At 47.4% G+C, this 25,191-nt stretch overlaps 1 protein-coding gene across 2 annotated transcripts in view; it reads left to right on the forward strand.

The window, feature by feature from the left end:
* Positions 1–25,191, forward strand: part of PLCD1 (phospholipase C delta 1) — a 100,906-nt gene that overhangs the window by 57,004 nt on the left and 18,711 nt on the right. For both annotated transcript variants that reach the window (XM_054016588.1, XM_054016587.1), the window contains exons 5-10: positions 3,884–4,115; positions 7,433–7,634; positions 9,126–9,270; positions 10,528–10,677; positions 21,227–21,394; positions 23,663–23,819. In XM_054016588.1, the coding sequence (XP_053872563.1) occupies positions 3,884–4,115; positions 7,433–7,634; positions 9,126–9,270; positions 10,528–10,677; positions 21,227–21,394; positions 23,663–23,819 (1,054 nt within the window). The remainder of the gene's footprint in view (positions 1–3,883; positions 4,116–7,432; positions 7,635–9,125; positions 9,271–10,527; positions 10,678–21,226; positions 21,395–23,662; positions 23,820–25,191) is intronic.

Here is a 25,191-nt window from a genome sequence, read left to right on the forward strand (position 1 = left end):
GAGCTCCACATGGATTCGGGGGGAGGTTGGCCAGCAGATCTCTACTGATATCTTGCTGCAGAACCCCCAGAATAAAGCTGCATAAACACAAGCTCTGTCTGCAGTAACAAGTGCTTTCTTCCTTTTCCAAATGGTGGAACGGGCCTGCTCCTCTGAGGGGACTCCTCTTGGAGTAGCTGCAGTCAGGGAGCACCCAGAAGAACAGCTTTCAGACTGTGAGCTCTGTGGGGCGTACAGCACCTAGCCATGGGGGCCTAACCTGGGGCCTGTAGGTGCAGCTGAAATGCAAATTACAGTAGTGATAATGAGGTGCTCTTACAGAGGATGTGCTCTGTGAGAGCTCCAGGGGAATAGAGGAAGGCGGGGAAGGGGTTGGCAGTGGAGAAATGAGAGACGTCCACACAGACACGCTTGTCTCTGACAGATCTAGGGAGCATAATCCCCTGCCACTTCCTAACCCCCTCCCTCAATGGAATAATTAGAAGGAAATTCTGGGAGCAGAGACTTGAGGCGTTTCAATTCCTGCATAGGGGAGAATTGGGCTCAATGAATTAAAGCTATGAAGAGAGACTAAGCACTTGACTGTATTGGTTCATGTAGCAATGTGCTGTTCTTCGTACAGGCACACTAATGAAGGATGATCGATTAGTCAGACAGTGGCTATAAGGGTGTTTTCCTAAATTAGTCCCGTTTTCCGTCAAGGTGGCCTCCCATACCTGTGTGGTTCCTCTATAAGTTCTAAGTAGACCTGGGTACAACGTCTCCAATGAAACCAGAAGCCACATAAAACTCACCTGGTTGTGCATTTCATTTCAAACTTGATCTCAGCGGTTTCTTCACAAAGTTTCCTCACTCTTTCTGGCAAACCCAGTCTGATTCAGGGTGTCAGGATGCATCAAAGCCAGGTAAAATCCAGCAGTTTGGACCAAGATTCTCTCTGTGATATGGGGCTCATTCAAACCCAAAGTGAGGGGACCACGCCATACAGGTCAAACTCAGAGAACGTGTTCACACACACAGAGCAACCCAAACTGGAATCTGGCCATGATGGCAGCACTTGCACTCCTGTTCTTTTGGAAAGGGCAGTGAAGTCTGTTTAATGACCACTAATGGCCAGGCTTCCAAGAGGTGGCCCTTACCGCAGCACAAGCCTCCATACAGCCGTACTCGGGCATTGGCTCAGTTCTGTCTCAAAGGAAAGAGCGTCATTGGCCAAATCTCCACTATCGCCAGTCTGCCTTTGTCTTTGTGCCTCCTCTCCAAGAATTCTACAAATCTAACGCTGCTTAGGTGACAAGTTTTACCAAGCTGACATCACAGGATGGTATAGACACTGACAGCAGCAAGCAAAATAATTGCTTCAAGGGTGTAGAAAACTATCTTGTTGGATTACAATTTTTTATTGTTTTTATGCTTTTCAATGCACACATCAGAATAGAGAAAGAAAACAAAAAACATTATAAACTTGTAATGACACCATCTGTACCGTACACCATAAATTAATGGAGATATCCTATCTCCTAGAACTGGAAGGGACATTGAAAGGTCATTGAGTCCAGCCCCCTGCCTTCACTAGCAGGACCAAGTACTGATTTTGCCCCAGATCCCTAAGTGGCCCCCTCAAGGAGTGAACTCACAACCCTGGGTTTAACGGGCCAATGCTCAAACCACTGAGCTATCCCTCCTCCTATAGCATTAACATGCATCTGCAAAAACCATTTAACAACCTTAATATTAAACTAAAAAAGCAAATAAGTTGAAATCTATGTAGAGGGTGTCCTTGTAAATTACTACGCATGCCAGGAGAAACAGCGTGTAAGTAGGTCACTTTCTCAGCTTCTCTCATCATTAAGGTGAATAAATGCCACCTCTGTCACTTTGATCATGCCAGGTGTGAGATCATAGTTTTGACTTGTAGAATGCAACGAGCCGCTGGATAGTTTAGTTTGGTTCATAACTAGGCAGCCCAATGGCTCCCAAAGTGTTCCAGCGGTGACTTTCCATAGAGAGCAATAATACCAGTGCCCCAAAGACCTCATTATCATTTTGCTAGAGGAAACCTCAGGGCATCATAATTGTCTTCTGTGTGATTAGCACGGCTTGGCTTGGGTCCTAACAGGATGGTTGGTTAAACTGAAATGTGCATTTTGTTTCTAGGAATCAGGGCTATAACCATATCTTGCATTTATACCGTGTCTACCATCCTGAGGGATCCCAGAGCCAGTTATATACTATGCACGTACAGAACCCCTGAAAGGTTACCGCTTCTGAAGTGGGTGGTGACCACCAAATGGCACACAGCATGGTCTACAGCACTCAGGGCTGGGGGATGGGACCTTTTTTGGCCAAGGACCTTGGGGCAAACCAAGTACTATGGGAATTTTGAGGTCTGTGCAGAGCGGGCAGGACTTAGGTTTTCAGAGTCCCACCTGAAAGACCAACTAGACTTAATTGAACTCAATGGGCCAGATCCTCAGCTATGGAAGAGCTGGCTGTCTATATTAGAAATTTATAGCGAGCCAGTCATCCAAATAGCTAGGCATCAACTGATAAGCTAGGTACAGAGAAACCTGCACCAAAAATCCCTCAATCCTAATAAGAGACTCTGTGTCTTAAGCGAGCACTTTGATGAATGCCCAGGTTTTCCATTACAGTTTGTTTTGTTTGACCTTTAGTTAATTAAAATGTTTACCAACAAAAATCCTACCAAAGTAATTAACATTACGGTGGGATAGGGAGCACTGCTGTAATATTGCTTGCAGAGGCAACATTGTGAAGATTGTAAGGGCAACCATTATATCACATCTAGTCAACTGCTAACTAGAGCTGGTAGGGAAAATGGCTTTTTCCCCATTGGAAATGTTGATGAAAACGCATTAATTCTCATGGAAAAGTTTGACTTTTAATAAACCATCAAAAACCGAAGATTTGGGCCAGAAACTGAAACTTTTCAGTTCAGAAATTCTGCTGTAGTGCCTCAAGGGTGCTGTAGTTTCAGTGCCTTATGCTCCCATTCTCCTTAATGAGCTAGGCTTCTGGAAGGGCTACCATCTTCCATAATGCATCCTGGTCTCCCCTTATGGGAAGTGGTGGCCTCATGGGAGTCTCTGGTTGTGATGCATCATGGGAGACAATCTATCTGGGGAGGCCAACCCTTAGAGGAGACTGGGGATGCAAGGAAACTGAACTACAGTGCCCCTGAGGTACCAAGGTAGGATATCTGGATCAAAATATTTTGGTTTGGGGGCATTTGTTTTTCTGAGGAGAAATTGAAACTTTCCACAGAATGCAGGAACTTCTCACCAAAAAATTCATTTTGCTGAAAACCCAAATTTTCCATCCAAAAGCAGTTTTTATGGAACATCTTCAACCAGCCTTTCTGCCTCTGCTTGCTAGTCTCTTAGTGCCAAATCCCAAACCCATTAAAGTGAATGGGAGTCTTTCCGTTGACTTTAATTAGCTGTACATCAGTCCCCTCATTACTTGCTTAATACAGGTTTCACTTATTGTTTCCTTGTACTCCCCTGTCTATCTCCATCTGTTGTATCTTGTCTTATCTTAGATTGTAAGCTATTGGGAGCAGAGACAGGCTTTTTGCTCTGTGTTTGTACAGCACCGAGCACAACAGGGTCCTGTTCTATGATTAGTGCTGTTAGGTGCTCCAGTAATACAAATAATAAGTAGTAATAACTGTTGATGTTTCAGTGATAGAAAGTGACCCTGGATAGGTCAGTAAGAGCCATCAATCAAGGGCTTCTCATTAGGCGGCAAATAACTTTCCAATTATTTTGTGTTCTACACTGTTTAGCGCTGGTGCAGATTACGGCTGGAATATGCTATAAGGAAAGACGGTTTTCACTCCTTCTCCCCTCTACGTTTACAGCAGTGTGACAAATCCAAGACAGAGACCTTGGAAGATGAGGAGATAGAGACATTTTACAAGATGCTGACTGAGCGGGCGGAGATAGACGGGATCTTCGCAAAATACTCCAGTGCCGAAGGGATCATGTCCAGGGACAACCTGCTGAGGTTCCTCCGAGAAAAGCAGCGGGAGGAGGATGCTGTCCCTGAATCTGCACTCTCCCTGATCGAGAGATATGAACCCAACGAAACAGGTGGGTTGGGAGCACTGGCTGCTCTTTGGGTGAGAGTCTAAGATGCTTGCTCTGGGTAGAGCAATTCCTGGAACTATTTTGCTGCTGTTTCCTTCTGCAGCCTTGCGTGTCCTTGTAGTGCAGCAGCTATCTCTGGTGTGTCAATATTCCAGAATAATGTTAGCAGCTCCGCAGGGATGTGTTGGGTAGACTGGAAAGTGTCTTTTTTCTCAGGTCTTTGCTCTGGTGCAGTACCCAGCAGGAAAGTGGTTGATATAGAGTTTTAAGGGTTGCTGTAGTCCTTGTGGGGAAGCGACAGAGGGTTTATTTAATAATAATCCTTGTATAATATTTAGCACTACTGTAGCACCTGTCATCTGATGAGCTCAAAGCACTTTACCAAGGCAGATTTGTATTGTCATTTCCATTTTCCAGATGGGGAAACTGAGTCACTAAGAGCTAGATTCACAATAGGATTTAGGCACCTAACTGCCACTTTAAGCACCTAAATCCCAGAATCAGGCCCTACTGGGATTCACAAAACTCCTTCTCAGCTGTCACCAAACTCTGTAGGCACCTAAGCTCACTCGGAGCCTAAATTTTTGGAGTAAAAGTTCCCTAAGTGCCTATGTTCCTGCCTCTGAGCATGCCCACAGCAGCCCCAGGCCAGGCATCTGGATAATACACATGACTGGACTATTGGTATAGAAGGGTACAGCTTGCCCACGAAGGACAGGTAGGGAGAAAAGGGAGGAGGGATTGCCTTGTATATCAAAGATGTATACACTTGTGCTGAGGTTGAGATGGAAATAGGAGACAGACTTCTTAAAAGTCTCTGGGTAAGGATAAAAGGAGTAAAAAACAAGGGTGATGTCATGGTAGAGGTCTATTACAGACCACATAACTAGGAAGAAGAGGTGGATGAAGCTTTTTTTAAACAACTAACAAAATCATCCAAAGCACAGGTCTTGGTGGTGATGGTGGACTTCAACTACCGAGATATGTGTTGGGAAAATAGTGCAGCGAGACACAGATTATCCATCAAGTTCTTGAAATACATTGGAGACAATTTTTTATTACAGAGGGTGGAGAAAGCGATTAGGGGAGAGGCTGTTCCAGATTTGATTCTGACAAATAGGGAGGAACTGGTTGAGAATTGGAAGATGGAAGGCAGCTTGAGTGACAATGGATCATGAAATGATAGAGTTCATGATTCTAAGGAATGTCAGGAGGAAGACAGCAAAAGAAAGACAATGGACTTCAAGAAGGCAGATGTTAGCAAACTCGGAGAATTGCTAGGTAGGATCCTGTGGGGCAAACCAAGTACTATGGGAATTTTGAGATCTGTGCAGAGCGGGCAGAACTTAGGTTTTCACCTTGGCAGTCCAGGTTTTGGCTTGCGTGTCCGGGTGCCATTTGACAAACCCTGATGTTCAGTTTTTTTGATCTGGGGGGGGAAGAAGCAGAGCAGGGGCGGGGCCTTGGGAGGAAGAGATGGAGATGGGGCGGGGCCTCGAGGGAAGAGGCAGAGCAGGGACGGGCTTGGGGGGGAAGAGGCTGAGCAAGGGGTAGTGCCACGGGGGTCTGGTTACCAGCCATTAGAAAGGTGGCAAACCTACCTCACCTATACAAGCCAATGGGAGATGCCAGCAACGGGAGTATGTCCTAAGCCCCACTGCTCTCACATTATTAGTGTTTCCTAGGGAATTTGAGGGATGTGAAGGGGATATAAAGCTAGATGTTCATTTTTTATTCTAAAAGCATTGTCAGGCAAAGGGGCTATCAGCTTCTACTGAACAACACTAACATCTTTAGTGTCACTAAGGCCAAATTCAGCATAGGCAGCTCATTGAAGTCAGTGGGCGCTGTATGCAGGCATCTGTGGGTACAGTTATTAATCCTTTCAGCTTTAGTTCTTTGTGACCCAAAAATTTCTTAATGTCTATTGGCCAAGGGGTGCTGAGGGCACAGGTGCCTACTCCATGAGTGCTCTGGGACTGGAACACCCATGAAAAAAAAATAATGGGTGCTCAGCACCCACCAGCCACCTGCCGATCAGCTGTTTGGCAGGCCCAGATGATCAGCTGTTTGGCAGCGGGTGGGAGGCGCTAGGGGGAGGGGGCGGAGCGGGGGCAGAAAGAGATGGAGGTAGGGTGGGGCCTTGGGGGAAAGGGCAGAGTGGGGGCAGAGCCTCGGGTGGAGTGGGGGTGGACACCCACCCACCCGGAAAGAAGAAATTCGGTGCCTGCGGCTGAGGGGCTCCAGGAATCCCCTGGGTCTGATATGTACGTTCTAGTTCACCAAATAATGCCCTGTGAGCTCTCAAATAAAAGCCAGTGTCACACTGGTCATCAATACCATGAACTCATGTATGCATGTTGTGTAAACATGTTTACACATAATATTTGACTGAAAATAACATCTTGTGTCTAGGGACTAGTCACAGGTGAAAAGGTGAAAAACAGGTTTTCTGTCAGACAAGAATGTTTATCTGACAATTCACTGTATGGTTCACGGTGAATCTCCTCTCACCAGTCTGAACCAAATGCTAATGAAGGATTGTGAAAACTTCAAAGCAAGAAGAATAGCATGAAGAGGTGAACAGTGGGGGGTGGGGAGTGGAACCCCATCTGGAGGTGCACATCAAAGGCTTGTTCTGGTCTGTTTGGGGGACAAAGAAGATCTGTCATCCTTCACCTAGGACATAAACAGACAGCGAGTTTGCTTCATGAAAGAGGGATCTCAGCCAGGCTTGGTTGAAACCACTGGAGTTACCTTTGGGTGAGATAAGCTTCTTTAGACAAGAGGGTAACTTGTTAGTTAAGTTTAGTCTCTAGAAAGCATGTTATGGTTTTGTTTTATATGTAACCATTTGTTTCCAGTATTCTTACTCATTATCACTGGAATGTCTGAATTTGAGAATGAACTTATTCTTGTTTTCACTGTAAATAGATCTCAGTGCTGTGTTGTTAAGCAAAGTGGTGATTCTGAGTTGAATCTTACAAGCTGGTGTATACTGCTCTTTTGGGAACAGCAGGTCTGGTCATTGGGCGGGGGGCTGGACACAACAAGGAGTGCTCTGAAGAGTTGGGGGTTGGTGTGTGCCTTTAGCTAACCTGTTCAGAGAGAGTGGAGGCCTGGAAGGCAGTGCTTGTGTAGCCAGAACCTGGTGGTGGCAGAGAGCTGACCCACAGCAAGGCACAGATAAATCTTCCTCACACTAGGGCAGGTGGTGTTGAGGAGCCTCACAACCCAGGATACCCTTAGGATGTTTCACATTCTTCCGGTACCAAGATGTCATATTTTCACCACTGGTTTATATTTCTTTTATCTGGTAGCCAAGAAACAACAGATCATGACCAAAGATGGTTTCCTGATGTATCTGCTGTCTGCTGAGGGGAACATATTCAACTCCTCTCACTGTAAAGTTTACCAGGACATGACTCAGCCCCTCAGTCATTACTTCGTGTCGTCGTCACACAATACCTATCTAATGGAAGACCAGATCAGAGGGCCCAGTAGCACAGAGGCCTATATCAGGTAAAGGGGATCTCTCAACACAGATTGTACCAGGATACAGAACACATACAGGCAGACTTGATCCTAGAATGTTCAATTCCACCCTTGCATGAACTGACCCTAACCTTATTGCTGCTTGTTGTGTCTGCCAGCTAGTGGCCAGATGTTGGAGTGACCTCAAACAGCTGCAAACAGGCTAGCCAACAAGAAACTTCCCTGTAGCTGAGCCAGCAGAGAGGTATTGCCAACCCTAAATGTGCAATAATCCTGAGTCAGACCCCCAAAATAATGAGATTTTAAAACTAATAAATGTAACATGCTTTGTATTTGTCTTCTGGAGTTGGGGACTTCATGGGTCATGTTTTCAAGCTTTTCTCTGCAGCCATGAGGCTAGACATTTACTCTTTTTTCAGTGAAAGCTGAATTCTCAGGCAATAGCATGATTCCAGGAGGAAACCACCCAAATCACGTGAGTCATGACCAGATTGTGAGCGTTAGTTACACTGAGTAGGTGCTCTGCTACCATGGCTCTTTTCCTACCTGATGGAATTGTTGGGGAGCAGCAGCTATCTAGTCAAAGCGATGGGGAGGGGGCAGAGGATTTAGCTCAGTGAATTGCTTTCACTGGTTATTTGAATGCATTTTGCAATATCAGGAAATTACTTAATCCTGTTTCCATTGTGGTGAACTCTGTGGTTCCCATGGGTCTTGTAGCAGTGCTTATAGGAGATGGGTCACTTTAAGCATATGGGGAATTACTGTACACGTGGCCTCCTGTACACATACTCCTCTGTAGAGAAAAGTGGAAAGATCATCTTCAGAAGCCTACAGTGATGAATATATATAGACAAGAACTTACATTTGAAGGCAGGAAATGACTGAACCAGACAACGCAGGGCAGGGGCTTTCTGAGTGCACATTCAAGATCTATAATCTGTGGGGTGAACTTTCTAAAGGGGATTTAGTCCCATTAAATGCCAGTGGAGTTCACATAGCTACATCAGTGAGCACAGCTTTGAAAATGCATCCCCAACTCCTTGTCAAATCTGCATGAAGAATGCACATGGTCTAGGCCTCTCTGATTGTGGCAGCTACTGATGGCTTCTTTGATCCACTCTCTTTATGCCCAGTCAGCCTTTCCTGATCTGCTCTTCACCATCTCGGAGCTTCCCTAATCTCCTTTCTCTCCAACCCCCCTGTGCTTCTCAGATCCCCCTTGTCTTCAGCTGCCCTGAGCTTTTCCCATCTCCCCTCTCCTCAGATTCCTTTATGCATTTCTGAGCTTGCTCAACAGTTTCTCTGAGCGCCTCTCTTTTCAGATGCTCTGATCTCTCTTGAGTGCCCCTCTCCTTAGTCCCATTGCACTTTTACAAGTTCCCCTGTTTTCACTTACTCTGCACTTGTCAAAGCCACCCATCAGCCTTCAGCGTATATTGAAATGCCCATATACGACATCGTCCCATTTTGGGGAGGGGGGAGAAAAACCCAAATGCCTCCATTCTTTGTTTCCAGAGCCCTGACCAAAGGCTGCCGCTGTGTGGAGCTGGACTGCTGGGATGGTCCTAACTCAGAGCCTGTCATTTATCATGGCTACACACTCACCTCCAAGATCCTCTTCAGTGACGCCATAAAGGCCATCAAGAACTATGCTTTCAAAGTAAGAACAAAGGACGGGGAGGGGAGGTATCCTGCAGCTTCATTTCTTTTCCCTGAGAACAAACAGGCAGACGTCCCGCTCCAGTGAAATATTCAGCTTTCCATTGTGCGTACAGAATGAAACCTGCCTACTTCCATTTCTCATTGGTCCCTTTCTGGGCTGCCTGGCCCTTTGCAGTGAGCAGCACCTGAGGGTTACTGAAATGCTGAGCCCTTTGGGGCAGGGATTGTCTTTGCATTGCACATGGGCGCAGAACTTAGCGCGATGGGACCCGGACCCCTACCACAGTGAAGGCAGTAACCAGAAATTAGAACAATAATGCACGTAGGCAACGGGAAACGTAGGCAGTCAAATTAACTTGGCTGTTCAGTTCCTGCTTAGCTTGGCTGTGATGTCTGATGTCTCAGCCTTATTTCTCCAGAGGTTTTAGAGAAATCCATGTGTGTGCATGTGAGGCACTGATGGGAGATATTCCCTCTCTCTTCCTACTGGGAGTAAATTACACGGTGTAGCAATCAAAGCTGGGTGCCTTGCATAGCAAGCCCTGGGCTGTCATCCTTTATACCAAGACTGTTGTTCTTCCAGACTCACTGGGGACTCAGGCTTGCTCCTTCTTCTTCAGTTAATTTGCCTTTAGAGCCAACATCCAGAATTCCCCAGGATTTTAGGATGCAGAAATCAGAAGCCTACATTGCAAGGAAATATCCATGAGGGTGCACAGTGGGTAGCACTTCCCTGGGGTCCTAAAACCCGTTAGATGTGTTATCAGGAAAGGAAGAAATGACTTGATGATATAGGATCTATCTTGCCCTCGTATCTGAGCATCTCACAGGCATTAACGGATGTTACTTTCAGAACACCCCTCTGAGGTCAGGAAGCATTATCCCCATTTTACAGATGGGGAACTGAGGCACAGGGAAAGTTAAGTGACTTGTTCAAGGTCTGTGGACCAGTTGAGCTGGGAATTGAGACCCTGCCTCCCAGTCCAGTGCCCTAGCCTCTAGATTACGCTTCCTGGGAGGCTTCAGTAGATGGCTACCAAAATAGTGCTATGATTGTGTAATGTTATGTTAATGTGTAATGTTAAATAGTGTAAAGTTACTGTGTATTTGAACTCATTTGTACTGCTGTGTTAACACCCCAGTTTCCACTGAAATGTGCCTTTTGAAAACTGGTAGCGGCACATTGGTTTTGTAACACACGGAGGGAAGAGATTGCCAGAGTTAAACCATGATGTATGTTGCTGTCCTACCACAGACCTCTCCATACCCGGTAATCATTTCCTTGGAGAACCACTGTAGCCTGGAACAGCAGAAGATGATGGCTCAGCACATGAAGACAATCCTAGGGGACATGCTGCTGGTAATGCCAGTTGATGGAAATACATCAGACTTCCCCTCGCCGGAGGTGAGTGGAGCTACTTTATTGCTTTGTGTGTTGTTACATGGCCTGCGTTCTTATCAGACTGAGGTAATATCACTAACTGTGATAAGGAGAGCCACTGAGGAGTCTCAATTGAAGACAGGCTCTGTGGAACACAGGGAATTTCTGGTTCAGAGGCCAGACAATGTCTTCAACCCTGTTAGCAATTGCTTTCTCACAGGGTACATCCAGTCAGCTGGGTATTACAGGTCTGTTTTGCATATGCTCACCTTACACAGAACTTGGTTAATATGACCTTCCAGGGCCTAATGTCCTCTGGATACTGGAGTTATCCCAATTAGTTTTAGTGTATATGAGGTGAAGACTAGCTCCTTGGGAGAAGTAGCTAGGGGAGTTGTCCCCATGCTTCTGAACAGGCAGAATTGACCACTGCTTGATTCTAATATAGAGGAGCAGCACTGTTCTGTACTGAAAAAAGAAGAAAGCTCTCACTGGCTTGTTTTCTGCTGCCCGTCAGTCCCTTGGAAGCTATTCCATGAGGATTCTGGCCCCTTCCCAGGGGGTAGACAGAGTAACTGAGACAGCCATGCTGCATTGATTTCCCCTTCCCTACCTCAACATGCCTGGGGAAAATGAGTGCAGGTTACTGCAAACCGTGTCATGTTGCCGACTCTCTTCCCACTGAGAGAGATTCTGAGGGCAGTGGTGACTTGGGGAGTAATAGAGAGCATGGGGGCTGCGTTGTCAAGAGATTGCAAGGAGGGGGAAAGCTGGGTGGCAGTGCAGAGGCAATGGACCTTTGCATGGAGGCCCCTTGCCAGTGGCACGTGCCTAGAGATCCTTGCACATCAGTGCAGCCCATGAGTTTGGGGAGCTGACCCCTAGGCCTGATAGGGGAGGAAGGGACCCAGCAGACTGACGAGGTAAGTCAGTGAGTTAACACTTGTGGGCCCTTGGCTGGCTCCTATCCATGCTGCTAATAAATTCAATACAGAGCTGAACTCATTAGGACTGTTGCAGTCAATTAGCCAGAGTTTCACTCAGCTGGGAGTGAGGCAGCGTAGCTCCCTGGATGCCAACGACATCGATCTATACCAGCTGAGAATCTGTCCCGCTCTATGAGACTTCAGCTTGATTCCAAAACAGCAGCACGTGGAGAAGATACAGCGACAAAAATGACAATGGATTAACTAGGGCATTTTGAATGCTTTTTTAAACTCTTATTTTTACCCAAAGCTTCATTGGCCCAGAAAGTGCTGGGAGGAGTTTGTGGATGGGGAAAATCCAGTGGTCAGTGCGGGAGAGGGGGGAAAAGCGGTCAAAAATACCATAGGAATTTGCAAAAAGAAGAAGTGGGCTGTAGTCCACGAAAGCTTATGCTCTAATAAATTTGATAGTCTCTAAGGTGCCACAAGTACTCCTGTTCTTTTTGCGGATACAGACTAACACGGCTGCTACTCTGAAACCTGTCATAGGAATTTGGCGTCTCTCGTGTTCTGCTGTATTTTAAGGCATTTGGGAGCGTTACCTTGTATTTGTACAGTAAAATGGGGCCCTGTTCTTGGTTGATCCCTAGGCATTGCTATAATAAACAGGATTTATTATTATGAATAAACGCACCATTGTTCCACTGGGACCTTTGCATTAGGGAAAAGAATTTCACTCCATAGTTAAGCACTGACTGTGCCATGGCTCGTGCAAGAATAGGACACACCCCGAGGTTGGGGATTGAATAAGATTTTACTGAGTTGGAGAAGCAAGCTCTTGAGGGATTGTGTTACTGGCTTTCCCCTCACTTCCTGGCTCCTTGTTTGCCCTCAGTGCAAAATCCTGAAATCAGCTGATTGCTTTTCAAAGGGCTGTTAACTCTTTGTAGCCCAGGAAAATTATAAATATAAATAAATCTTTAACAAATAAAATGGGAAATAATAAATCAAACAAGAACCAAAGACATTTTGTACATTTTTGTTTCCTACTCTCCACCTGATGTGCACTCTGGCTCCTCTGATAGACAATGGGCCATCTCCTCTGCTGGAGTAAATCGGTGTCGCTGCATTAAAGCCAATGGAGCTATGCTGATTTATATTAGCTAAAGATCTGGCCTAGTCAGCTTTTTTAAAAAAAAAGGAAAAATAGTGGTATCAAAATAATTCCTCACTTTTTTCCTCCTGTACTATACCTCCATCTGCCTAACATCTGTGCCTAGTAGAATCTTTTCTCAAGACCAAATTGTTGACTGTTGTAGAAAATACTTTCATTTATAATTGATACGTAAAAAACCTTCCTTGATTTTCCACTTCCTAGTAAAGCTGGCAAGAGGGAGGGGGCAGTGAATTTTTTATTAGAAAAAAATGTGTCCATTTATTTTCTCAGTTTGGAATCCACCCCTGGCAAACAGCTAGAAGGCTGTAAACAAAATACAAAGCAGGAGAAGCATCATTATGGAATCCGTTGGCTGGGTAGTTTTAGGTCTTAAAGAAATATACCACACTGCAGGAAAAGGGAAGTTGACACAGTTTAGATTCGCACTAATAAATGACGGTGCTGTCCAGGGTGTGTATCTAATTTGGTAGGTCCTAATCCTGCAAACAGTTACTGATGTGAGCAATCCTTATGCACATAAGTAATCTCATTGCCTACTCACATCAGGGGCAGTTAACCCTGTTGCCAAGGGCAAGCAAAAGCCCCTGCATCACTTAAGCTATGCCCAGGGGTTGCCCAGGGAGGTCCACTGGCAGATGGCTGCATGGATGCCAGTGCACCCCCACGGGCCATGGAACCAGTCTGTGTAACATCCCTGCATAGGCCGGCATGGAAGGCTGCTGTGGGGCTTGGAGGAGAAAGGAGAGGCTAGAGTCACACATATAGTGGGGTTTGACCTCCTCAGCCACTCTTCACTCCACCAGCCCGGAGCACAAACAGTCTCCTAGCAGCACTGGGGCTAGGCACTTTATACAGATGGATGGTTGATTTGCATTGCTGGGCACATGGTATGTCAATTCTCACATCCAAGGTAAAGATGTACAATGGATAATCCCATCTTAGCCCCACTAGTTCACCCTCCATGGAAACTTCCTTCTCCATGAAACCATCTTCCCCTGGAGAAAGCAACAAAGAGTCCTGTGGCACCTTATAGACTAACAGACGTCTCCAGTATGCTCCAATACGTCTGTTAGTCTATAAGGTGCCACAGGACTCTTTGTTGCTTTTTACTGATCCAGACTAACACGGCTCCCCCTCTGATACTTCCCCTGGAGGTTTCCCTGATAAGGCTCTCTACGTTTGTCTTGCTTGTTCTTTATCACGTTGCACGTGACCTCCTGGGAGGAAAACATCACTCTACCTAGGAACAAAATCCAGTGGCTTCATTTGCCATTCTGAAAGGCACCTGGCTTTTTATTTTCCCCTGTCTCTCAGAAAGCTCATTCGGGAGCCAAGTGGAAGAAATCATTAGATCAGAATGGAACAATAACTCACGGGTGGGTGATCCTAACTACAGAGCATGCAGAAACTAGCCTCGCCAGCCCAGCACCGGAATTGAACTGAAGCACTCGTTAATGTCGTTGGTGACTAGAGGAATCAGATGGGTTAAATAATAAAGAGTCCTCGTAAAACACTCCAGACTGATAGAGTGGCTAGCTCTTGCTGTGACCCTGACATCCCCATGCAGGCATTTAGCCAATGGCTTCTCACCTTGACGACAGCATCTCCCTTCTCAGGGGCTGCCCTAAAAGCCATTGCTCTATGGGCTGGTGTGCCCAGAGTGCTGCTGCCCACCGTCTCACATACAGAAAGACATATGACCATGACCCCCTGGCTCTCAACACTTCAGAGTTGTTAACTCTCCATGGCGTGGCCCCCTGCCCATCTCACCTTCCTTGGGCTTGAGTCACTCCTCAGTGGCAGAACGTCTGCCCGAGTCAGAGCCATCATTGCACAAGTCTCCTGCAATCCCCAGTCCGCTGTGGTGTGTCTACACTGCAATTAAAAACCCGTGGCTGGCCCATGTCAGCTGACTTGGGCTCAGGCTATGGGGCTGTTTATGAGGTTGGGGCTCGGACAAAGTGGGGGGGTCCCAAAGCTCAGGCTGCAGCCCAAGCTGGAACGTTTGCACCGCAATTAAACAGCCCCTTAGACCGAGACCCGCGAGCCCAAGTCAGCAGGCGTGGGCCAGCTGTGGGTTTTTAATTCCAGTGCAGACATACCCTGTGAGACCTGGAGTGAGCTTGTGCCATCCATAGAGTAGCAGCGCTGCCCCGAAAGGCACAGGACCAGGCCATTTGGTCAAGCAACTTACTCTGAAAGCCTCTTCCATCAGTGTTTCTTTTGAGTCCTGACGCTGTACGTATAATGGAGTGCAAATTGCTGTGTGTGTGTGTGTGTGTGTGTGTGTGTGTGTGTGTGAGAGAGAGAGAGAGAGAGAGAGAGAGAGAGAGAATCTAGGTCTGATCCCTCTACCTCCTCTCCCGGCTCCTCTTCTGTGTCTTTTCCCGAAGTTATTCCAGTGTTGGAGGGAACCGCCTTTGCCGCCCCTCCTTTCTGGGCTAACTTTCCTTTCTCTCCGCTGCTCTTAAAAACCTCACCGGAAAATGTCTCTCCTCCTCTCTTGCTGATGCCCCTTAATTTTTCCCATCCTCTGCCATTTTTTCTCATTTAACTTCATTGTGCAGTTATTGCAATGTCACCCTGCAAAGCAGCTCGGGAGACAATTTCCCTGAAAGACACTGAACAAAATAAGGGTGTAATAAGAATTAGTGTATTGGATCTTCAGAGCCCTTGACAAGCAGTATCTCATTAACCCTCACAGCTCCCCTGTCAGATAGGTAGGAAAGTATCTTTATTCTGCACACTGGGGAAACTGGGACAAGGTGCTGAGCCCTTTTAATTCTCACCTGAATTTAGCCCCTACCAGGACCATGCCCACAGGGAGGTTAAGTAAAGTGCCCAAGGCTATGTATCAGGTCAGTGACAGAACCGTATAAAGCTCTTTCACCTGTGCTATAGAGGAGCTCAGACTTGATGAGCTAATGGTCCCTATGAATCTATGAAACTGTGTGTGATGCATTTGGAGCTACTTTGTAATAACTTACGAATACTGTGTGTCGGCCGGGTTATTGGGATGTTTACTTTGTGCGTAGTTGAGTTTAAAAGGGGCTGTTGGGAAAAACAAGCAGGACGGAAACGAATGCTGAAGATAAGCCACTTCTCAGCAAATGCCGGAGAGTTGTTAAGAGACAATGCCACGGCAGGGGAAGGTTGGGAACACAGGAGATCAGAAGAAGCCAGGCAAGTTTAAAAAGGAACACTGTCAAAGGGGGTGGGGAGGGATATTTGGGAGGGGCGTTGAGGGCATCAGACTGAGACACCAGGGACCTGCTGGGGAGTCTGAAGAAGTTAGGGCTGCCTAAGTGACCATCAGGGGATGATAGGGCTTTAGGTAAGATAGACACGCCTGTAGACTGTTTAGAGAAGAAGGATTTTAAGATAACAAATGCTTTGTTCCTGTTGTTAAAATAACTTTGGTTCGAAAAGGCTGTCTGGTCATGTATGCCACTGGTCAGACTCCCACAGCGTAGACCCACCAGTGCCTGAACTCAGCATGGTGGATGTGCAGGGTATTGCAGCACGGAGGTCTGAGAGCAGGAGAATCACAGGATTCCACCCTAGGGAAGGCTAAAGGCACGAGGGCTGAGACATGCAGGGCTGCACTCGGAGAGATCAGAAGGCCGGCAGAGGTGTGGCTAGTTCTGCAGCCGGGGCTCTCTATCCCTGGCTTCTAGTCCTGAGTTTCTTAGAAAGAAGTTTCTTAGAATATCAGGGATGGAAGGGACCTCAGGAGGTCATCTAGTCCAACCCCCTGCTCAAAGCAGGACCAATCCCCAACTAAATCCCCAAATGGCCTCCCAATCCTGCTGCCTCTCAGGATATATTGTGTTGTATTTGACCTTGTGCTTCCCACAGGTAAACGAAGTGGGTTTTGTGGTCAAGTCTTGCCAGTTGCCATTACTTACTGAGGCATTTCAGGAACGCTGAGGCGTCTACATAGCACAAAGGACGTGCACAGCAGAGCTGAACTAATGAGTTGATTCTCGTTCCCCTCAGGCGTAGTTTGGCAGGAACTACTTAATATCACATGGAGGGAAACCGCGACTGCCGTAACGAGAGTTTAGTTTTTTTAACTTCATCCTGGGGGAAAGCCACTGAAAATCAGGATGTCAGCATCTCTTGTTCCAGATAGACATACTGACTGACAGTATGTCAATGCTCAGCATACATGCCTCATGGAAATTAGGTTCAGTGCAACTTTTATTGTAGTACAGCAGTGGTCACCAACCGGTTGATCGCAATCAACTGGTCGATCCTAGAGGATCTCCCAGTCGATCGTGATCTCTAGCGGCACAACGGGGCTGCCGCTAAAACAGGCTCCCTGCCTGCTCCGGCCCCACTGTGCTCCTGGAAGCAGCCAGCGTGGCCCCGGGGGTGGGGGACAGGGGTCTCCCTCCTCACACTGCTCCTGACTGCAAGCACTGCCCCCACAGCTCCCATTGGTTGGGAACGTGGAGCTGTGGCCAATGGGAGCTGTGCAGGGCGGTGCTTGCAGAGAGGGGCAGCGTGTGGAGCCATGTGCCACCTGCCCCCCAGGGGCCACAGGGACGTGTTGGCCCCTTCCAGGAGCGGCATGGGACCAAGGTAGGCTGGGAGCCTGCCTTAGTGGCAGCCACACTACACCACTGACCGGGAGTCGCCAGAGGTAAGTGCTGCTCAGCGGGAGGTCGCACCCCAACCCCTGGGCCCTGAGCCAGCACCCCAAACTCCCTCCTGCACCCCAAAACCCCTCCTGCACTCAAAGCTCCAGCCCTGAGCCCCCTCCTGGAGCCAGCACCCCAAACTCCCTCCTGCACCCCAATCCCCAGCCCTGCCCCCCTCCCAGAGCCAGCACCCCGCACCTCCTCCTGCACCCCAACACTCTGCCCAAGCCTGGAGCCCCCTCCTGCACCCAAACTCCCTCCCAAAGCCTGCACCCTTCATCCCCTCCTGGGGGGGTGGGTGGCGTGAGTAGGGCAGGGCTTTGGGGAAGGGGTGGGGCCTCTGGGATGGGGCAGGTTAGATTCTGGATTGCCCTTAAATTCAAAAAGTGATTTTGGGTGTAAAAAGGTTGGAGACCACTGTAGTACAGCATCTTCTACAGAAACAGGAGCCTGAAATGCTTCACACAGCTCAGTTATGAACCTCACCTCTGTGTAAGAGGGTAGCACCAAGACAAATGTGCCACTTAAGCTCTCAAAATAGGACTTAAGACTGACCTACCAACAGTGAAGGGGGAATTTCACCCTCACTGATAAATACCAAATCACAACAGAATTAGAGAGAAATCAAGAGGTATAGGCAAGAGGGGGTGGAGGGGAAAGACATTATTCATAGGCCAAAAAGGGACCATTGTGATCAAATAGTCTGGCCTCCTGTATAACACAGGCCAGAGAGCTTGATTGATTCTTGCATCAGCCCATAACTTCTGTTTGAGGTAGAGCGTATCTTTTAGAAAGACCATCCAAACTTGATTCAAAGACTCAAAAAATGGGGAAAGATTACTAGTCCCTTCTTGCCGGCAGAGAGCTGAGGAATTAAGCGATTTGTCTAAGGTTTCGCACAACGTCAGTGGCAAAGTTGGGAATTAAATCTAGATCTCCTACATTTTATGCCATGGCCCTAATCACAAGACCATCCTTTTTCTTTCTTCTGGACCCAGAAATGAGGCTGGGGCCAGGAGGCCTGAAATGCCCTTCCCTAGAGAGCTCTGTGATAAAAAGGCAGCGTCACAGAGATAAAGTACCAATGAGGCGGAGAGGTAATAACTAATAGCAACACACAGCTTTTATATACAGTAGAGACTGCTCCAGAATCTGCATGGGAGAAGGCTCTTGCACTAGTGAGATGAAGTTCACCCTTGTGGAGAGTGCCAGCATGAGGCCTAACAATCCCCCTGTTTGAAGGCTTGAGTTGGATGTAAGTGGTGCATAGGCCTCTGTGCAGGGATGAATTTCTCCTGCAGGGTTTAGATGTTATGAAAGGACAGAGGAATAGGGGGATGCTAAAGTACTGCAGGGCGTAAGGAAGGTGTAAAGAGAGGGAAGCTCTATGGAGAGTGTTTAAAAAAGGGGGACGGATTTCAACTGGCTCCTGAAATGAATGCAGAGAAATGAAAGGATCACCAGCGCATTTAGTCTGACCTCCTGTATACCACAGGCCACCTGCACCCGCATACTCACTCCAACAACTGCAATTAGACCAAAATATTGCACCCCTAAGGAGACAGAACTAGTTTATGCCCTAGGCAAAGAATAGGAAGGGCTGGAGTGCACCAATCCCCGAGGCCCTAGCAGTGGCAGGAAATCAAGTGAAATATACCCAGATGAGGACGGGCGATGTCTGTTCCTGCCATATGTTGCCTGGTAATTGGTACCCTGCTGCTGGCAGCTTTTGTGCAGTCTTTGAGTGCCAGGAGGGTTGTTCCAATGTAAACAGCTTATTTGTGATGTCTTAAGAAAAAAAAAAAAAAGAAAAAAAAGCTTGGCTCCTTTATCAGGTTTCAATGGTAAATTTCAGTTCAAGCCAGACTTGGTGGTGAGGCCAGCAAAATCTCCTGCAACATCACTGCTTGATGTGTCAGGCTGGTCTCTGCTGAGACATGGTACAATGCGCTGTCACCCACAAAGAGAGTATAATGTTCTTTGAAAACTGCTTGATTGCTTTAAAAAGATCCCTGGTTTACTACAGCCCTGTCATTTAAGAACAGCATGACTGTTGCCTCTCCCATCACAGCACTCAGAAATCTAGAGGAAGGATTGTTCAGTGGTTAGGGCGTTAGCTGAGGATTTGGGAAACCCAAGCTCAATTCTTTGCTCCACCACAATCATCCCATGTGACCTTGGGCAAGGCACTTAGCCCCTTAGATCCCCAGCTATAAAATGTGGCTACGAGCACTGCCCTGCCTCAGGGGGGTGTTGAGAGAATAAATACATTTAAGACTGTGGGTGCTTGGCGGGACATAAAAGAATGGGGGAGTGCATCACACCAAAGTGAGCAGAGTGGTTTATTCGTGGATTCCATCTTTCCTTGGGAAGATAAGGACAGTGCTGTGCACTGAGGGTAGGATTTTCCTAACCCTCAGCACTGACTTAAGCACCCAAGCTGGAGTCAGTGGTACATCTCCGACTGTGTTCTCTGGGAGCAGAGGTGGGCCGCTAAGTGCTTTTGAAAATCCCAACCCACTTGAGTGAAAAAGTAATGAGCCACAGAGGGTGCTAATGGAATTCATACATTGTAAGGCCAGAAGGGACCATGCTGGTCATCTAGCCTGCCCTCCAGTGTAATACAGGCCAGAGAATGTCACCCAGTGATCCCGGCATCAGGCCCATAGCGTCTGTTTGAGCCATAACAGAACTTCTAAAAAGATGTCCAGTCTTGGTTTTAAGATGGCAAGTGATGGAGATTCCACCACATCCCTAAGTAAATAGTTCCAATGGTTCATTACCCTCACTGTTAAATGTTTGCCACTTGTTTCTCGTCTAAATATATCTAGCTTCAGCTTCCGACCCTAAAGTGCCCTCTACTATCAGAAATCTTTCCCCCGTGTTGCTACTTGTAGATCATGGTCAAGTCACTCGGGACCTTCTCATGGGTTGTGATAAGCCATATAATACACAAATTGAATGTCTTGGGCCAGCTCCTCAGCTGGTGCAAATTGGCATTGCTGTATTGGAGGATACTGATCTGCTCCAGTGGGGGATCTGGCACCTAATCTTTTTGTTTTGCTTATAAAGAGTCTGTCTGTGAGATGTGCTAAAAACCCAGAGCGCTCCTTGAGTTTGAGCATAGAATATCTTCCAAGCTGGCCCTGACCATTGTCCAACATACTGAGCGGTGCATCGTGATCATGTGGAATCCTTTGGTCAAATAGGTGCTGTCACTTATTGGCATATAGCCCTTTTCAACCATGGCTCTCAAGCAGTTTACAAAACGGTGTAAGTTTCCCTATCCACATTTTACAGATGAGGAAACAGAGGCAGAAGGAGGTTAAGTGACTTGCATAAGGTCACTCCGCGAGGCAGTAACAGAGCCAGGAATACATCCCATTTGTCCTAACTCCCAGTCTTGTTCTGTGACCATTGGGCGATGTTAGATATTCAAAAAGAGTTGGATAATTTTGTAGCCTTTAATAGGACTCGTAGTTATGTCTGGTAATTTAAGGTGGATCACACTGCATGTTTCAGAGAGCATGCTGATTACCTGGGGCATTCAGACAGGAGCTTTTTCTGATCATCGGTTTCTGCAGATGGGCTGGGAGGTGGTTGCCATTCTTTGAAATCTCAGGCATTGGCTACTTCAGGGTGTAGGGTACAGCCTTGGTGGGCTGATGGCTTTGTCCATTAACTGGATCCCTTTGGCTAATAACCAGTGACTGGTGAAGCTCAAATGGGCCCTGGTCCTGCCGAGCATCCTTCTCTGATTTATTACAGATCAGGCCAGATTCTGCTCTGATTTACACCCGTTTTTGCCACAACTCCTTTTGCAGCAATTAAAGGGGAAGATCCTTGTGAAGGGAAAGAAGTTGAACAGCCTGGAGGACACCATAGGGATGAACGGGAACAGTAGCATAGAGGCTGAAGATGTCTCCGATGAGGATGAAGCAGCCGAAATGGAAGATGAGTCTGTGAAGAAGGAGGTAGAGCAGAAGAGGACGGTAAGTCAAAGCCCTGACCGGATCACTGAATGGGAAGAATTATGTGGAGAGGGAAAGGGCATAAGCTAGATCCTGGCTGTCCAGCCCGCAGAAGGCCTTGACATTTTATTAAAGCTAATGTTAAAATTATATAATACACAGGTTGAGAAAAGAGTGTCTGTACATCTGGGTATAGTGCTTAGATTATCCACAGTACAAAGTTTGTTTTCATAGAATCATAGAATATCAGGGTTGGAAGGGACCTCAGGAGGTCATCTAGTCCAACCCCCTGCTCAAAACAGGACCAATCCCCAGACAGATTTTTGCCCCAGATCCCTAAATAGCCCCCTCAAGGGCTGAGCTCACAACTCTAGGTTTATCAGGCCAATGCTCAAACCACTGAGCTCTCCCTCCCCACACATGTCTATTCCTAAAGTTTCCGCCAGTGACTGGTTCTGGCATGGTGGGACCCACAACAAGGCAATGATCAATTCCCGTTCAATAGCCATTCCCACCTCCCCAAGTCTTTTTAAAAAGACATAAGATACATATAGTGCATAATCAGCAATAACCCAAATTAAAGGTGAATAAATTACATTAGCACTTCATCCCATTGCACCCATCATGGGGCTGTAAAAACTAGACCCGTCTACCTGGGGCTTTGAACATAGTGTAGGTCCAACAAATCCACTTTCTAATATGGGACCAGGTATGAATTAGTGTCGCTTCAGTGGAGCTCTGCTGATTTACACCAAGGGGCATGGCTTGATCTGCTCAGGCGAGGCAGGGTCAAACTTCAAGAATCTTGGTCCTTCCCTAGACTCAAACATAGCTTTTGAAAGCGCTGCCCGTAGACACATGCGCATAACTCATTGAAGCATCCAGGTGCAGAATTTGGCCCTTTATCTTAGACCACTGATCTTTCCCAGCCTCCAGGTGTGTGTGAATGTCCCTCTGCACTATGGGCCAGATTCACTATGGCTGTATAACAGTGAAGTCAATGATGAACACCCACAGTGGATCTGGTCCATCATGTGTTTTCCCTAGTTTCCAGAGGTTTATATTTCATGTCTAATCTGGAATCAAGCAGGTGTTTCCTTGGACGTTGGTTATTTTTCTTTCCTGCTTCTTTCCCTCATGGGAGCTGCCTGCTCCTGTTAAATCCCGGAAGTAATTAAGGTGGCTGTGGCAGCAACAGGGGCCAAAGCATCACATGACCAAATCAGAACCTGTCTATCCCAGAACGAAGAGCTCCAAGCTTTGTGGAGCCAGAAATCCTGCCCTCTCTGTTCCCTTCTTCCCAGCCAGGCTAGACCTTCCGGTTTGCACGGCTGGCCCTGAGACAATCAATTGCTGAGACTCAATTGAAAAGTCTGAGTGCTGGAGTCGAGGGCTGTGGCCGGGAGTGCAAACAAAACGAGGTTGGTCCCATGCTGCAGAAAGCCGTACGCAGAGCTTTCCGCCTGCACAATGTGGGGGGTCCATCATGCTGTGACACCGAGCAACAATGGGACTTGGCCAGCAAGGCAGCTGCTGCATGAAACCCAGTTAGAGCTCACATGCACAGCCCAGACCTTGCCCAGACCTCCCACCACTATCAGCCTGTGAGCCAGAAGCATAGGCGCCGACTCCATGGGTGCTCCTGCCCCGGCTCACCTCCGCCTCCTCCCCTGAGCGCACCGTGTCCCCGCTTCTCCCCCTAGCTCCCAGTGCTTGCCGCCATGAAACAGCTGTTTCACAGTGGCAAGTGCTGGGAGGGAGGGGGAAGGAGGGAGAATGCGGTGCGCTCGGAGAAGAGGCGGGACGGGGTGGGGATTTGGGGAAGGAGTCCAATAGGATCAGGGAGGGGGCGGAGACTTTGGCGAAGGGGTTGGAATGGAGGCGGGGCAGGGGTGGGGCCGGGGGCACGAGCACCCTCCGACGCCGGGAAAAGTTGGCACCTATGGCCAGAAGAGTGAGCTGGGTAACAGCATGCAAACACCAATCCCACCACCATCCTGAGTTTTTTCTTAACTGGAGTGGGGTTTGCCTAGACCAAATGTCCAACCAGGAATCAGCCTGTTCATGTGGTCAGCGTTGAAAGCAACCTGTTCTGAGAAAGGAAGGGAAGCTGGGTACAGTCCAGTTGCATTAAAGGTTCTGGGTGTTAAAAACTGGGGGATCCCTCTGTGAAGGAGACAGGAATGAGGCCCTAGTGTCCTTCGCTGGTGATCACTGGACTGAGTACACTGCGCAGTTGGGAGGGCATGTGTGGAAGAAAGGCCAAACCTGTTGCTTTCTTGTCTCCAGAGCGCCAAATTAAAGCTGGCCAAGGAGTTATCGGACATTGTCATCTACTGCAAGAGCGTCCACTTCCAGGGCTTCGACAACACCACCTCCCCCCGCGCCTTCTACGAGATGTCATCCTTCACCGAGAGCAAAGCCCAGAAACTGGCGCAGGAGTCAGGTACGTGCCTCCAGCCTTGTCAACAGGCTTTGCTAGTCCCCTGCTTGTCAGTCCCCTTGTTCATGAACCCACACATTCGGTGCTTGCTTCCTTCTCTAGTATTTCCATGTGAAGATTCGCTTCTAAAGGCAAGATGGCCAGAAAAAGAGAGTCCCCTCCTACATGATTGGTAACGCCTTAGAATCTAAAAACAACTTAGCATTGTCGCTCTACATATAAATGGCAACTTCCCTCCCTACCCCACCATTAAGTATTTGTACTGCTTTCAGTGCTATCTCATGGATCTCTTTTGTAATCCACAACTGATATCTTGAGGGTATTTTAGCAAGAGCAGCATTTTACACTCCTTAAGCATGGTAGTAAAAATCTTAAATAGATATTGTAATGTGGTGAATTGTGTGTGTGTGAGTGTAATGTATGTACACCACTGCAGTCTGCTGGACAGAATTATTTCAGCTGTGTCTCATAGCTGGGTTTCATAGGCCCTATACTGCATGCACCCAACAGAGAGTCCCATTTAGCTGAAGCAGAAAGGGCCTGTTCCTTTAGAGTAGGAGACTCTTGGTTCTGTCCCTTTGTCATGGTGAAATACTGAGCGTACAGTATAGTGGCCATTGTGTACAACGCAGTAACACCCAAGAAGCTTCGGGGTGGCCACAGATTTATTATAATATCTTCTTGTACTGAACTATAGAACTTCCTGCTCCATTAATATCCCTTGATATTAATGCGGGAGCAGAAATGGTGTCTGGCATATGGAGGTGGTGGAATCTCTTTCCTTAGAGGTTTTTACGGTCAGGCTTGACAAAGCCCTGGCTGGGATGATTTAGTTGGGGATTGGTCCTGCTTTGAGCAGGGGGTTGGACTAGATGACCTCCTGAGGTCCCTTCCAACCCTGATATTCTAGGATTCTGTTCTATGATTCTGTGTTGTTCAAGCTGTTTTGAATGGACACATAGGTCACAGGGTCTGTTTCTGTTGCCTGATTGGATGAGTTTAACTCTCAGAATCAAGTTTCTTGTGTGAATAGCTGCTCTTTGAATTCTGCTTTCTGTGAATGTTCTGCATTATCCATGTCACATTAACTGTTTCAATCAACATTCCTGCCAGTATACTCATCTGCTTTAGTATTCACAAGGCAGAACCACTTCACTGAAAAATTCGAATACTTGCTCTGCTCTAGTTCCCAGCAGTGGTGACTCAGGATGGGAACTGTATGCAAAGTGACTGCAGGTTTGGGCGGGGGTTCAAGTTACTTAGTGAATGAGAGTCCACTTTGGTGTGATCACCACCAGATTAGTGATCAAATGTGGATGAGGAGGCACCTAAAAGATTTGGTCTCTTTGGCTGGGCATGTCACCAAAAGAAGCAG

This window comes from Malaclemys terrapin, chromosome 2, assembly GCF_027887155.1.
Source record: "Malaclemys terrapin pileata isolate rMalTer1 chromosome 2, rMalTer1.hap1, whole genome shotgun sequence".
Taxonomy (NCBI): Eukaryota; Metazoa; Chordata; order Testudines; family Emydidae; genus Malaclemys; species Malaclemys terrapin.